This window comes from Ceratotherium simum, chromosome 7 (assembly GCF_057802395.1).
Source record: "Ceratotherium simum simum isolate JZ-2026a chromosome 7, ASM5780239v1, whole genome shotgun sequence".
In the NCBI taxonomy this organism is placed as follows: domain Eukaryota; kingdom Metazoa; phylum Chordata; class Mammalia; order Perissodactyla; family Rhinocerotidae; genus Ceratotherium; species Ceratotherium simum.
Genome location: NC_141906.1, coordinates 42,716,344 through 42,730,429, shown reverse-complemented (window position 1 = coordinate 42,730,429; position 14,086 = coordinate 42,716,344). Strand labels below are relative to the sequence as shown.

General features: G+C 41.1%; 1 protein-coding gene across 2 annotated transcripts in view; it reads left to right on the top strand.

Moving 5' to 3' along the window:
- The first annotated feature begins 338 nt into the window (after nucleotides 1-338).
- RAB38 (RAB38, member RAS oncogene family) overlaps nucleotides 339-14,086 on the top strand; it is a 57,065-nt gene continuing 43,317 nt past the window's right edge. Inside the window, exon 1 of one of the 2 annotated variants that reach the window (XM_087433563.1) lies at nucleotides 339-622. In XM_087433563.1, coding sequence (XP_087289689.1) covers nucleotides 421-622 — 202 coding nt within the window. In that variant the 5' untranslated portion in view covers nucleotides 339-420. The remainder of the gene's footprint in view (nucleotides 623-14,086) is intronic. The other variant, XM_004434091.3, reaches the window with a different exon arrangement.

Here is a 14,086-nt window from a genome sequence, read left to right as displayed (position 1 = left end):
CCCGCAATTCACTTAACTTTTTTGACACTCAGCTGTCTCGCATGCAAAACATGGTAATTAAAACCCACACCTCACAGCTTTGTGGCCAGGATCCCGGGTGAGAAATGCTCTAAACTGTAAAGCGCGGAAGGAATAACCTCTGCAACAGGCATTAACACGCGAGCCCCCTGCTTTGCAGGCCGGGAGCCGCTCCTGTCTCCACTCCTCTCCAAGGCCGCGCGGCAGGGGGGTGGGAAGGAGGATTAACCCCTGGGCGCCGGTCTGGGCGTTTCTCCAGGCGGCCCGGGAGGAGTTCCGCCCTCTCCCCCGCCCCGCCGCCTCCTCTCCCTCGCGCCGGCACTCGCGCTCCCGGAGTCTCTCTCCCGCCCAGGCCCCGGCTGCGCTTCCCTGGCCGGCACAGCGCGGCGGGCGGGCGGCAGGATGCAGGCCCCGCACAAGGAGCACCTATACAAGCTGCTCGTGATCGGCGACCTGGGCGTGGGCAAGACCAGCATCATCAAGCGCTACGTGCACCAGAACTTCTCCTCGCATTACCGGGCCACCATCGGCGTGGACTTCGCGCTCAAGGTGCTGCAATGGGACCCGGAGACAGTGGTGCGCCTGCAGCTCTGGGACATCGCAGGTGAGCACCCGAGGAGGAGTCTGGGGCCGGGAGCGATCTGCAGCCGGTCTCCCGTCCCCGGTCAGCGGGTTGCGGCCAAGTGGGAGACCCAGATCTCTGGGGCGCTGATACTTTTCCTGGTGGGTTGGAAACTTGATTTCAAAGGTAACTAAGTTTCTCGCCCTCGCTGAAACTTGAAGTGCATTCCCTGGCGCGTAGGCGCTGTTGCTTTAACTCCCTCCCGCACCCTTCCCTGGGATCTCTGATCAGCGCGGGCCTCCCCAGGGATGCAGACGGAGACTTAACTGGAGTCGCACTCAGTCCTTCGCCTCCAGCTCGTTTTCCGGGCGCCGGCTATCCTGCCGGTGACGCGGCCCTGAGTGTCACGCCCGCCCTTCCGTGCCCGGGCGACCGAGGGGAAGCCCCTAGACCAGTGAGCGGCGGAAACCGGGAGCCGTCCGGGCTAGAGGGGTTGACGAATTCCTGTTTTCAACCGCTCACTTATCCCAACTCTCGCCGCCTCCTTTACTACCCTTCAGTCAAGCGAGTTTCAGGGTCTCTGTTTTAAAGAAGCCAAAGGCCTTTTTTCTGTGTGTGTAGGAGGGGGGGCACTGGCTCTCTGTTGTCTGTCAAAAGGAGCTTGGGGCCACTTGTGACTAAGGGTCTATGATATTAGCCATAACGATTTTTTGATTTGGCCCTGAAGTTTTCATTGAGAAACCTAGAAAATGAAACTTTCTTTACAATGTTTGAGGTCAGAATTTGATTCAGCGAGTTTGTACCAGGAATTAGGCCCAATCAAATGTGAGGGTGCAAAGTGTATTCCAAGAGGGAGTCCCTGGACTGAGGCTGTTTGCAACCTGGGCATGTCCAACCCCTCATTATAGATCCTGGCTCTGCCACTCACTAACCTGCTCAGCGGCTTTAGACGGGTCCCTTCAGCTCAGTTGCATCCCTGTTAAGTAGAAAGGGGTTGGACAATGCCAGCTCAGGAAACTTCCTGCTCGGAAGTGTTAAGGTCCTCTGGGATTCTCCATGAACTCCTTCAGACAGTCCCACTCTAGCTCTGACTATTTCATGCTCTGTGGCACCAGGAAATTTGTAAGTACTGGACCCAAACTAGCCGCTTCTCTTTCAGAAAATAGGTTCGTTTTAGCCGGTGCATTTGACTGGAAACACTTTATCACGGCTTGAAGTGAGAAGAAATGGGGAAAATTTTTGAAAGGGCATTTCTGGTTCTGGGGACTCCAGTGCCTCTTTAATCACGAGCTGCCAGGTCTTATGATAAAACTCTTGGCCTGTGGATAGATTCCTGCATTTGGAGTCATCTTCAGCAGCTGTCATGACACAGGCGTTACCAGAGACTGAAGATGTCATCAGCCCTATCCAATTGGGCTTTTCATCTAGAGCATCCACTCTGAATCTGTGCACTTTGTTACTGTGTTTTAGTGTCTGAAAACTCTTCTGGCTGCATCGAAGTCTCCAGGACTCAGGTTTAGAATTCGCTTACTGTTTGAAGGGGGATGTAGCTATAATTTAGACTGTTGCGTCAAGTGCAAGTAAGGATGAGACCTCAGGCATGTTATATAATGTCCGTGGGTCTCAGCGTCCTCACCTAACAGGGAAGGTAGAAGGGTATAATGATTGAGAGCCTAAATTCCGCAGTCAACTGCCTCTGTCTGAATCCCTGTTTTACCCCATATTTCCTGGGCGATTTTAGACAGGTTCCCTAACCTCCTGGTCTCAATTTCCTTATCTGTAAGTGGCAGAGTGCCTTCTCCCAACAAATGAGAGATGAGCAACCAACAAATGCTGGCTGAAGGCCATAGTACCTGCTATCTAGGAGAGCGACAAGGATTATTGTTACACTAGCTACTATTTTTTTTTTTTTTTGAGCATGTATAAATGCTAGGCAAGAAGGACATGATATAAATGTGCTGATTAAATCCTAATAAATGATGATTTCTCTATTACACATATAATCTGTTCCAAGACACCCAGCATGGTTTTTCGGCTTTATTCATATTACAGCATGCTGTCATGACCAATTTAACTCCCAAGCTTAGAACGCCTCCTGAGCCATGGTCCTGGACTGCTGTTGCTGTGGAGGCTATGATCACAGAAGTCTGTGTAAATAAGAAACCTGAGGAGCCTTGAAAATTCAGTCCTATGGATACAGCGGTATGCAGCATCTCAGTAGGGGAGCTTCTTTTTCCCAGAGCTCTGATGTTGAATGGTAAGCTGTCTTTGGCAGCCTCCAGCCCAAAGGCCCTGTGGGCTGAGTTAGAAGTTGGGCTGCAGGCAAAGCTGGTTGGAGGGAAGCTGGGCTGTTGTAGGAAAGGATGTTTGGAAATAGTACCGACATGTTTCAAGCTGCACGGGTAGCCCTATAAGGAGTGAGTTCATATGAAATCCAGCCTCAACTGCTCACCCAGACTCCAGTCAGCCAAGCCTATCTTACAGTACCTTCAAATCAGCCAGTCTGTCTACACACAGGAATGCTTCTCTCTCTCCTTCGTGCTCAACTCTGCTGTGCATCTGGAAAGAACCGATAGTGAAGGCTAGTGGGCCTCACTTTGTGAGGGTTGGGGGTGTGGATGAGATACAGGGGACCTTCCCTGTCCTGATGGGATATCAGATTCATCTGCTATAGAGAGAATCTTTGCTCAGGTAGACTTTTGATATTCATTTGGTTCAACACCAAGTAGGGTTCTATTTGTCCAACTAATTCCTGTGATCTTTCTCTTGTAGCCACTTAGACTGGCCAGCCTGCTCTCAAAAGACTCCAAAAAGTACCTTTCAGGGCTTGTGAAATAGGCCTTGAAACCAATTGATGAATCCCACAGATCCTATAGGGGACAGCAATTGTCCTGAACCCCAGTGATTCCACCGTAGACGAGCAGCTGGGTCAGCTCCGGGTTCAGCAGCTGTTGATAGAGTCAGAGAAATTAAGTCACTTTGCCCAAGGCCACCCACCTAATAAGTGGAAGGGCTAGATTTAACCCAGTTCTGTCTGACTTGGCATCCAGCTATGCTCTTCATGACCACAGGCCTGTGACTGCCCGGTGCACAGTCGGCCCGCTGGGGTCATGCCCTCTTCCCCTTTAAAGGCATTGCTCCTTTAGTAGCTGTTTTTTAGGTTATCCTTGCCTTCTCCTTCTTATTTCTAATGTGTTTTTGTATATTAATCAGTACCACTGTGCAGAGACTGGAAGGAAATGGAACGAAAATCTTTTTCTGAAAATTTGACTCTTGGTTATACGTTTTTTTCTTTTTATAGATTTATCAGGAAAAAAGTAAACAAAAAGTTCACACTTGAGACTCATCTTTCCTACTTCCCTCCAAATCCCGACACTATAATTATTCCAGTAGCACTTTCAAAGAGAACTCTACGATTTTGCCTAGAACTCTTGATGTGTTTTGGGACTGAGCTGCAGGAATTGGGACAGTCATAGTAATAATAGCCAATTGTTTTTAAGCATTTATTCTTACAATTGTCTATGCATATTTAATTTTTAATTTCCCATTAAAATAGCTGGTCAAGTGGTAGCTGGAATTTAAAACTTGGCCATTGAATCTAGCACCCAGGTTCCTAACACCTTTGCTGTACTTCCCACCATTTAAAAATAGAATACTTTAGACGTATATTCTAAATATATTCTAAATAATAGATATTCTAAAAATGTAATATTTGACATTAGGCAAGCCATGAAACCTTGCTGGACCTCTGTTGCCCCATTTATAAAATCGTGATTGTCTCATTTTCCTGTTGTATCACATGTTTGTATTATGTTGTCTCTTGCAGTCTCTATCAGCTCTAATACATTCTCACTGTGTCCAGATAGTACATGACAGCTTATTCCAACTTCTTTACTTACTAGCTTTGTGACTTGTGTGCGTTAACTTCTATGCCTTGGTTTCCTCTCTGTAGACTGGAGACAATAGCAGAGCCTGCATTGTTAGAGTTGTTAAAGAATTTTTTTATGTGTTAAAGAATTTATTTATTTATTTATTTATTATATTATTAATTTTATTATGTGTCAGCTTTACATGAATTAATTCATATAATTATAATTATATATATATGAAGCTGTGCCTGACATATAATACATGCTGAATAAATGTTAGCTACTACTCTTGTTGTTTTAATTGTTATTACAAGCTACTGTCACATACATTTTCCTGCTGGATCTTCCCAGCATCACTGAAGGTATAGACAAAGTAGGTGGTGTTAAACTTGTTTTATATTAGACAAAATCAAGAATCAAAGAGGTAGGGACTTGCCCAAGGTCACAAGAGCTAGCGAGTGGCAGAGCAGGACAGAAACAGCAGGTGTGTGTAACTCCAGCTTTTATATATGTATGAGAGAGAAGACCAAGTCTATTGGTCATCAGAAAACCCAATTCTAGATTTAACAAATATAGTAGAAAAGAAATTAAGTTGGCAGATAATTTAGAGAGTACCTCTTCACCATGTAAAAGTTTCACTGCAAGGCTATGCTAAATAATAAATGCCTCTAAATAGTTAAAACAAGATCCAACTTATAAGAAAAATATTTCCCTGCAGGGCACATCTATAGTAACTCTCCCCACCTAAGCCATGTGACAAAGAAGCATTGGATGACATTAACTATCCAGTAGGCAGAGCAACAGGGAGAGGCAGCCTGGGCCTAGAGTCAGGAGCCCCGGGACAATGACTCCCCACATCAGTGGCCATGAGATTCATCTGGGTCACAGTGGTGTCTTGTTGTAGAGTTTTAAAGACTTCCACATTGTGAAGTTCAGTGGAGGGGAGGGTTTGGACTTGACCATCTCTTCAATATCTAATTTTTTTTTTTTGTGAGGAAGATTGGCCCTGAGCTAACATCCGTTGCCAGTCCTCCTCTATTTGTTTTTTTGCTTGAGGAAAATTATTCAATATCTATTTTTAAAACACTGTAATTCTCCACAGAGTTTTGTAAGAAAGGTCTTAAATACCAATGTAATAGATCTAGAAATGTAGAAAGAGCTAAATTTGGCAACCACTATGTCAGGCAAAAGAAATAAAAATGCATGTCCAGTCTTGGCCACTTTCTGCTGGGCAGTTTATAGCCTTGTTTCTAGCCTGGCTAATTACAGGTTTTCTAAACCATGTGGACTAACATACTATGTGCTTACAAGCAAATGATATGTACACTGAGCAAAATGGTGTAATTTCAAAGTAGGGTCAGGGATGTGTGTGGAAAGCACCTCAGGGCTTCTTGCAGGGCGGTTATTAGAATCTCTATCTGTCACAGACACATGGGCATTAGGCATGTGGGACATGTCCCCTCATCTAGGTTTTAGAGGAGTAGGTCTGATAGGAGAGCACATAGCAGCCTAACCAAGGGAAACTAAGTCAGTCGAGAAGAAGGGACGGGGAGGAGCAGCTCTTCTGTGTGTGGTGGGTATCTCCAGCAAATATGTATATTAAAAGCCTGGTCTGTGTCAGGCACTGTACTAGGTGAGGGGAAAACAAAGAAGGATAAATAATTGAACAAGACTTGATTCCTGACCTCAAGAAGTTCACAGTTTAGTGAGCATGATGGCACGAAAGCAAATCACTGTAACAGTGAGTTAAGTGTACCGATATAGGTAACTGCAAAATACTCTGGTGGTACAGAGCAGGTGCTATCCACACCACATCTGTCCCCTCTCTGAGATTAAACCTAGCAGGCAGGACAAAGCCTCTAGGTAGTGTGTTAGCTCCTGTGCTCTTCCCTAGCACCAGTTAGTTCTGTGATTGAGTTCAGGGCTGCACAACTTGAGACAGAAGTTCGTCCTCTGGCCCTCTATATTTCTGTCTTCTTCTCTGAAGGATCTCATGCATTCTCATGGCTTTAAATTCTATGCAGACAGCTCCAAAATGTTCATATAACCTTGACTTCTCATAACTTCAGACCTACAATTCCATCTCCTGGCTGGGCGTCTTCTTTATGATGTCTCACATATATTGCAAGATGAATATATCATAGCAAAGTTGCATAAAAACAAGCATTGTCTTTTTCTATTAATAAAGTAATATATGTTCAATGAGAAAAATTGGAAAATACAAAAGAAAACAATAACAACAGCAAAGGAATATGCAGAATATCCATTATCACCCTTCTTAATGATAAGTAGTAAAGGATACTATTGGTAAGTTTAAAGTAGATTTTTTCTCCCACACACTGAACTTTCTAGTTTGTGTTAACTGTACTGCCTTTCACTCAGTCACTCTCCTTCTTTTCTTCTTCTTCTTTGACCTTCACATGCCATCAATCTCCAAGTCAGAGAGTGATTTTGCTTCTCCTGCCACTGCCCTAGACCAGGGATGGCACTGTTATTATTTACCTGTTCTGCTGTCATAGCCACCTGGCTAGTTCTAGTCTCTTCCTCCTCTAGTTCTAATGTGTACCAAGTTTATCTTCCCAGAACATCACTTTGGTGGCTCCCCATTGCCTATAGATTATATATGTGATTATGAGAAGAATTAAAGTGGTGGTGATTCCAAGTCGTAGAGCTATTGAGGGAGGAGTTTGTGGGGTCCTAGCAAGTAGGAAGTGACTGGAGTCCTTGAGGCCTGACCAGGTCAAAAGGAAACCCAGGATCCGTCTCATTGTGACTTTGTTGTCAGGAACACAGTTACTCTCATTGAGGGTCGAAGTGGTGCTTAAATAATTTTTTTGTTTTATTTTATTGCATCTTATTTAAAAAGTCATTTTAAAACTTGAGGATTTGAGTGATATAAAATCTTGCCTGGGAATATTTATTCATTCACTTGATAGGCTGGGGAATTTAGGAGTGAACAAAATGTATCAATCTTTGCTCTTATGGAATCTGATAGTCTGGTGGGGCATGAAGATATTTAAAGATAATCGTGGAGATAATTATTTAATCACTGTTTTGATAAGTGCTCTGAAGAGGACATGTCAAGTGCTAAAAGAAAGTCAGAATTACTGGGGTACCTACCCCAGCCATGGCGAGGAGGTGAGCAGACTCGGTGAGGACCACGGGTAATCTGGCATAGCTAGAGATTACGTGTGAGGAGGGAGCTGGTGAGAAGGAGCAGTGGACAAATTAGGAAAGGATGGATATGCTAAACCAAAGGTTAACAGTGATAATTCCTTACAGTTATCGATTTGTCAAAGCAATTTAAACACCACTATGATTCTGGCAAATAAGTCTTATTATTTTCAGTTTTATAGGTTGGGATACTGGGCCAAGCGTAAGGAGAACATGGTGCCTGGTACATAATCATTGCTCAATAAAAGTGATTTGGTGTTAGGCATTCACTGGGGTTGATACTAGAGTCATCATTCACCTGAAAAATCTTTGAGAATAGTTGTCTCATGGTAGGCTTAGAGCCCTTTCTCTCTCTCTTCTGATGATTAACTTTGAGAAATCGTATAAAGCTTTCAAACCATTGAGAACCTTTTTATTTCTTTCACCCTCTTTGATTCTGAGATGGACATTCTCAGAGGGATACGGTGGCCCTACTGCTCCTGGGGTGGAAATCAGCTTTATTTCATCAAGGGAAGATCCTCATCTTCTAGATTGGTGTACTAGAGTAGTCTGCATCAACTTGGCAAGGTCAAGAATGTGATTCTAGCCTCGGGTTCCAAATTACTGAGTTCCAATCACTTTTTCAGCTATTTGAGAATTTGGCTAAGAAGTTATAAGATCTTAAATTACTCTTTCAAAATAACTCAGAAATTAACTTCCACTATTCCACACTCCCTTTAGTTTCCCACTCTCAGGTATTAATCGAATTCTATCTTTTCTACCTTGAAAAATGGCTGTATCTTATCCTTCTTTTCAGTAGACATGTCTTCTTTCCAACTCATCTGAACTACTGGAGCAGCTTCCTAATACCCGTCTCTTCCTCAACCTTTCCTACCTATCAGTTTGTAATCCAGAGGTGAGACTTCTCACCATGGTGTCCATTCTCTGGTTAGATATTCTCCAGTTTGGCATCCTTCAGTGAATCCCCATCACTTTCAGAACTAAAGGCTAAACTTTTTAGCATGAAATTCAAGGTTTTTAATGATCAGACTCATCCATTCCAGTCTCATCTCTCCTACCTATGATTCTTGACCATTCGAGATATCTTACAGTGGTTTCAATTCACGTACATTCTCCTCTGTGCTGTGGCTCATACAGTCGCCTCTGGATAAATACATTTTCTTCTTCTTTACTTAGATAATTCCTATGGGTCCTTCCTCACTCATATCATCTTATCTCCTTCAAAAAGTCTCTATTGAGCCCATGTGACTGGGGGAAGACACTGTTTCTCTACTCCCATTGTATCCCATGCTACCCCAGATTAGAAGTCCTTTACTCCTGCATTGGAATGCCTTTTACCTCCAAACTGTAACACTAGGTCCTAGCATAGTACTTGGTACTTAATAGTGCTCAATGAGTATGGTGTTCAATAAAAAGTTTTCACTCAGCTATTTCATCATTGCTTTAATTCTAAATCATATCATTAATCTAAAAATTTCCTCAATGAAACAAAAAATAAACTTAATTTTGTTCATGCTTGAAAGACGATAATTTTATGAACATTAAATATAAAAAATGCATGTATTTTAAAATCAATAAATATGGTAATCACTGTTCTTAAGGTGGCATTCTATTTTATTTTTTCACCATAAAAACTGGGGAGTGACTTTAAAGACCATTCTTAAAAGCCATGCTTCTTCATTTAACACAGTCTTCATAATTTGGAGTGAACTGTCATTCATTTGGAGGTCAAATGGCAAAACTATCTTCTTTATGATTTTTGGATACATTAGATGAAGTAATAACTTCTTGAAAGGTAATTTTCACAGAGTTAAAACCTTGAGGGCTCATCATACCAAATCCTTCATTTTATAGATGATGAAGCTATGCTCTGAGAGGAGAGTTGCTTTATTTCTCAGGCCCGTAGAGCTAGTTAATGATAGAACTGGAACAGAATGCAGGTTTCTCTGGTTTGTTAATGACGATATTTGAAGAAATAAAAACTTATTTTTTAACACGAGATATTGTGGTGTTGTCTTAAGCACAGAGGCACAAAAATAATTGAATTTGCTGGGCACCCAGCCCTATGGGAGTTCATGAAATGAAGAAGAGGGAATGATGGCATGGCATTGGGGACACCCAGATTCATCCATAGCCTGGCTTCAAATAACATTCCTAATATTATTTCCTCCCATCCTCCAATATGAGGCTTAAAATTTGGCCATTCGAACTCCTTGCTATTCCTTTTTTTACACCGATGCTTACTGCCCCTGTGCCTTTGCTCCTGCCCCTCTTGCTGGTTCACATGCCCTTCCCTTTAGTTCCACAGAGAAATAAATGGTTTAAGACCCATCTGAAAGGGCAACTCCTCTACAAAGACTTCCCGAATTCTCTCACTCCACTGGTAACTTCTTCCTCCCTTTAACCCAATGCAATGTTTCTTTTCTCCCTTGTAGCACTTCTTCCTTTAGCCTTGTGTTAGAGTTATTTAATACCTCTCCAGATATCCTTCAGGATTTTTAGCAGACCTTGCCACAAGTTATTTGTTGTGTAACTGAATGAAATGACTGTGGAGTCAGCAAAGAAGTAGAGGGGAAAGCACCAGGTAGGAGGAGAACCAAACAAAGGCAGGTTTTTGGAAGCAAAGAGGAGAGAATTTAAGAAGAGGATAATCAATAGTTTCAAATGTCTGAGAGAACTCAGAATTATTTCTTTTTGCTCTGAGTCTCTACTTTTTGTAGTCTCTATCCTGATACACTAACCTTTCTTCCTCGTCAGCCTTGCATAAACCTGCTTTCTCAAGAAAAGTGATGATAAACTTAGCTTCTTGTGTACCTCCTCAGCCTAATGTGGACAAAGAAAATATCTATAGTGTGAGGGATTCAAACAAATTTCAATCTAATTTATAGGGTGAAGTTTAAAATAAATTGATTTAAATTACTCCTGGTAGAACTATTTTCCCCTACAGTATAATGTGTTATTAATAGCCACCATTTATCGAGTGTCAGGCATGGTGCTATGCTTTTGTATGTATCCTTTCATTTATTGCCCACAATGAGCTTATCTGCTAGGCACTGTTACTAACCTCATCACAGAGATGAGAGAACTATGCTCAGACAGGCTAAAAAACAAATAAACAAGGCAAAAAACACATACAGTTTTTCAAAAGTCACACAAATAGTAAGGAGTGGTGCTGGGATGTAAACTGAGATTTGTCTAGTTACAAATTCTATTTTCTAACCATTCTATTCTACTATTGCCTAATGTGTGATATAACAATGCAATGGTTTTCATGTCATAGATTGTTTAAATTGCATTTAGAGGAGACATATTATTTATTTTAAAGGAATAATTTATTATTTTTTTCAACCTTTGCACTTTTGGATAGAGCTGAGAATTGAATGAGCTGAATTCTTTACACACATCATTGCTGAGACCATGTGGTTGGTTTGGTTTAATAACAACCATCTGAATATACTACTTTTATGCAGTGACTGAGGGACATAAGTCTCCAGTTTGAGAATTAAGATAAGAGTAGCTATGATGCTTAATGATATTGGAATAAAAATTAAGTCTTATATGGGTAGAGGTGTGCGTATATGTGTGTTTTACATTTAAAGAAAACTGTACTCTAAACTAGTCTCTAGAGGCTACAGCAGAGGTTCTCTAACTTCCTCGCTTCACAGCATCCTTAAGTGTCAAAGTAATTTTTTCATGGTGCCTCTAGGCCAAGAGAAATACCTACAAGTTCTGTTTATTAAACAGTTAGCACCAGACAACTTAATAAGTATTATGTTCTAACAATTTAATAGCCATTTGAGGAAAAAAATGGAACACAAATTAAAAAAACATTTTTATTTCATTTTTAACAGTTACAGTTATTTACTATTGGCGTATGTGTGCCTTTGGGCCGTGGAACAACATCTCAAAACTTTGAGTCAGAGTGGACATCACCAACCTCATTTCCTGTTTCACATTGATTTTCACGTGACTCTTGCTTTTTACCACAAAAACTGTGAAAACCCCAGTTTCAAAAAAGATATGATCCCATCAAAAGGAATGTAGCACTATCTAATGTTAAAATTGTGAACTACCTCAAGCTAGTAGTTCCTGAGGTGTCTGACGGAACTTGAGTACAACTGTGTTTGCCTTAAAATTTTTAAATATCCTGTTGCATTCCTGTGAGTTCGCTGAAGGACCCTAGAACACCTTGGCACGCATTCTGGGAATTTTAGCTCTAGAGGAATCTGGAAATTCTTTAAGAGTGAAACCTTTAGAGTCCAGGGTCTCTTGTGAGTTAGTTATGAGACTATCTTTAAAGGTTACTTAGAGGTGATGTCTCAAATGCTAATTCAAAGATACCTTTTCATTGAATACATTTGAGCTTACAACTCAGAGGAGGTATTTTTACATTGTTAGGTTTTTGTTTAGGTTGTAATTAGTTTAATTAAAAGCATGAGATGCTAATCCTTCTTTCTTGATTCATGCCAACCTCTCTTTTGTGACTTGGTTTGATTCCTTCCTTCCAACCATTATTGGACATTACTATATCATGTTATTTCTCTATCCAAGTAAGTTATTTCATTTAAACTGAGTAGCATCAGACCCCAGTCAAAATGAATTCTGACAAAAAAATCTTCTGGGATAGTGGGATACTCATTTTCACTCCCTCCCACAGCCTTAAATATAAATATAAATTCAAAATTTAATGAGAATATTTCGAAATTTAATTTAAAAAATAGATCACTATAATCCATCCACCCTTCCTTTCTATAATGCTATTGTTTATGGACACTGAAGAAATCAACTGTTACTTTTTATTTCATCTTATTCTCTTGCATACTTTAGCTTAATTCAATGCCCTGCATCTAGCTTTACCTTCTTGTTGAATAGAGGTAAGATTTACCTACAAGAGATGACAACCAGCAGTAAGATGAAATGAGAGCCATCGTTTATGGGGAAACTAAAGAAATTACAGAAAGAGCTTGGGTGGTTCTGAATTGGGAATAGATTTTTTTCAGAGTGGATCTTAAGAATGAACAGGAGTTTAACAGGCATAGAAAGTAAATGAGTTTGATCAGAGATCTTGCTTTTTTCAGTCCACTCCTCTCTTTGCTGGGGTTCCCTCTCACAAGTAAGAAATTAATATTAATTGTCATTTCATGATGTAAGGAGTACTTGTATTACCAGTTCCATCCTATTTTGCAAGTCCATTGTGAGCATAGACTAAGAGCCTCTGAGAGTGTGTGCGCTGTGGAGATATAAAGGGACTGTAATTGAGTAATATTCAACAGTGGGATCAAGGAGTCTACAGTGTAATTGGGGACATAGGCTGCAGAGGTTTGCAGCACATAAAAAACAGTACAAGGCAGAGCCTGATTAAATAGACAAGCAAGTGATACAGGCAGTGCTGTGTGAGTATAGAGGAAGAGAAAGTGGGTGTGGGGCCAAGTAGTCAGAAGAAGCTCCAAGAAGGTAGAGTTTGGTGCAATCTTGAAGCATAGGTAGGATTTAGTTAGGTGGAGAATAAGTGAGAGGCTATGTTCTAGTGGGAGTAGGGGTGCCGTGGAGTGAGTATAAATGAAAGCAAGAAGCAGAACTTAGAGCCTGGCAAGGCATAGTTTTGGGCAGGACCTTGACCTCAGTCTGAGGATGAGCCTTTAACTTATAGATCAAGGTGTTCAACCTTGAAAATCCCATAGGAGCCCAGAGGGTAAAATAAATTATCTTTTTTCTCTACCTGGCACTTGTTCATCTTTCAAGGGCCTCTATGAAAAATCTGTCCCAATTCTGGACCACCCAAGCAACTGCTCCCTGTTTCCCTAGGAAATGGGAACAAAATTTCTCCGTAATCCTGGTTCCCATTTTGTTTCTCCACAAAACTCCCTGTACAGCTGGATGGATGTACTGGAACAAACTCAAGTGTGTTAAACTAAAGTGTGTTTCTTTTGAAGCAAAGAAACAAACATGGGATCCTAAGTAACCATTTCTAAGAGCCTTACAACAAGAAAAATGGATCAATAACAATAATATCTTTTAAAATAAAATTATATAAATTTCATTGAATTCTAAATATTTTATTAGAGTTATTTTATAAAATTGATATAAATACACAAATTTGAATGTAAGGCAGTATCTTTGGGGTATATAACAATGTGAAAGGAATAGCATCTCAGCAAATTTTTTTTTTCTTTGAAATTGGATGTTTGGCCCTAGTCAGCTCAAATGAAGTAACTGCTAAACATTATTCATTTGATGGGGATCCTGTATTTCTCAATGGTCTGAGTTTTTGAGACATTCTGATATCTGTCTTGTTAGAGATCTTCTAATTCATAACTGTTGGGAAATGGTTCAAATTGCTTTAAATCTTGTGTGGGTCACATAACATGTCAGACACCCAACCTCCCTTTTTGGGCATCTGCTGTAGGCAGTAGTGGATCCTTCAAAGTGTTTCATTAGGGAAATGATAGGGTCAAAACAGAAC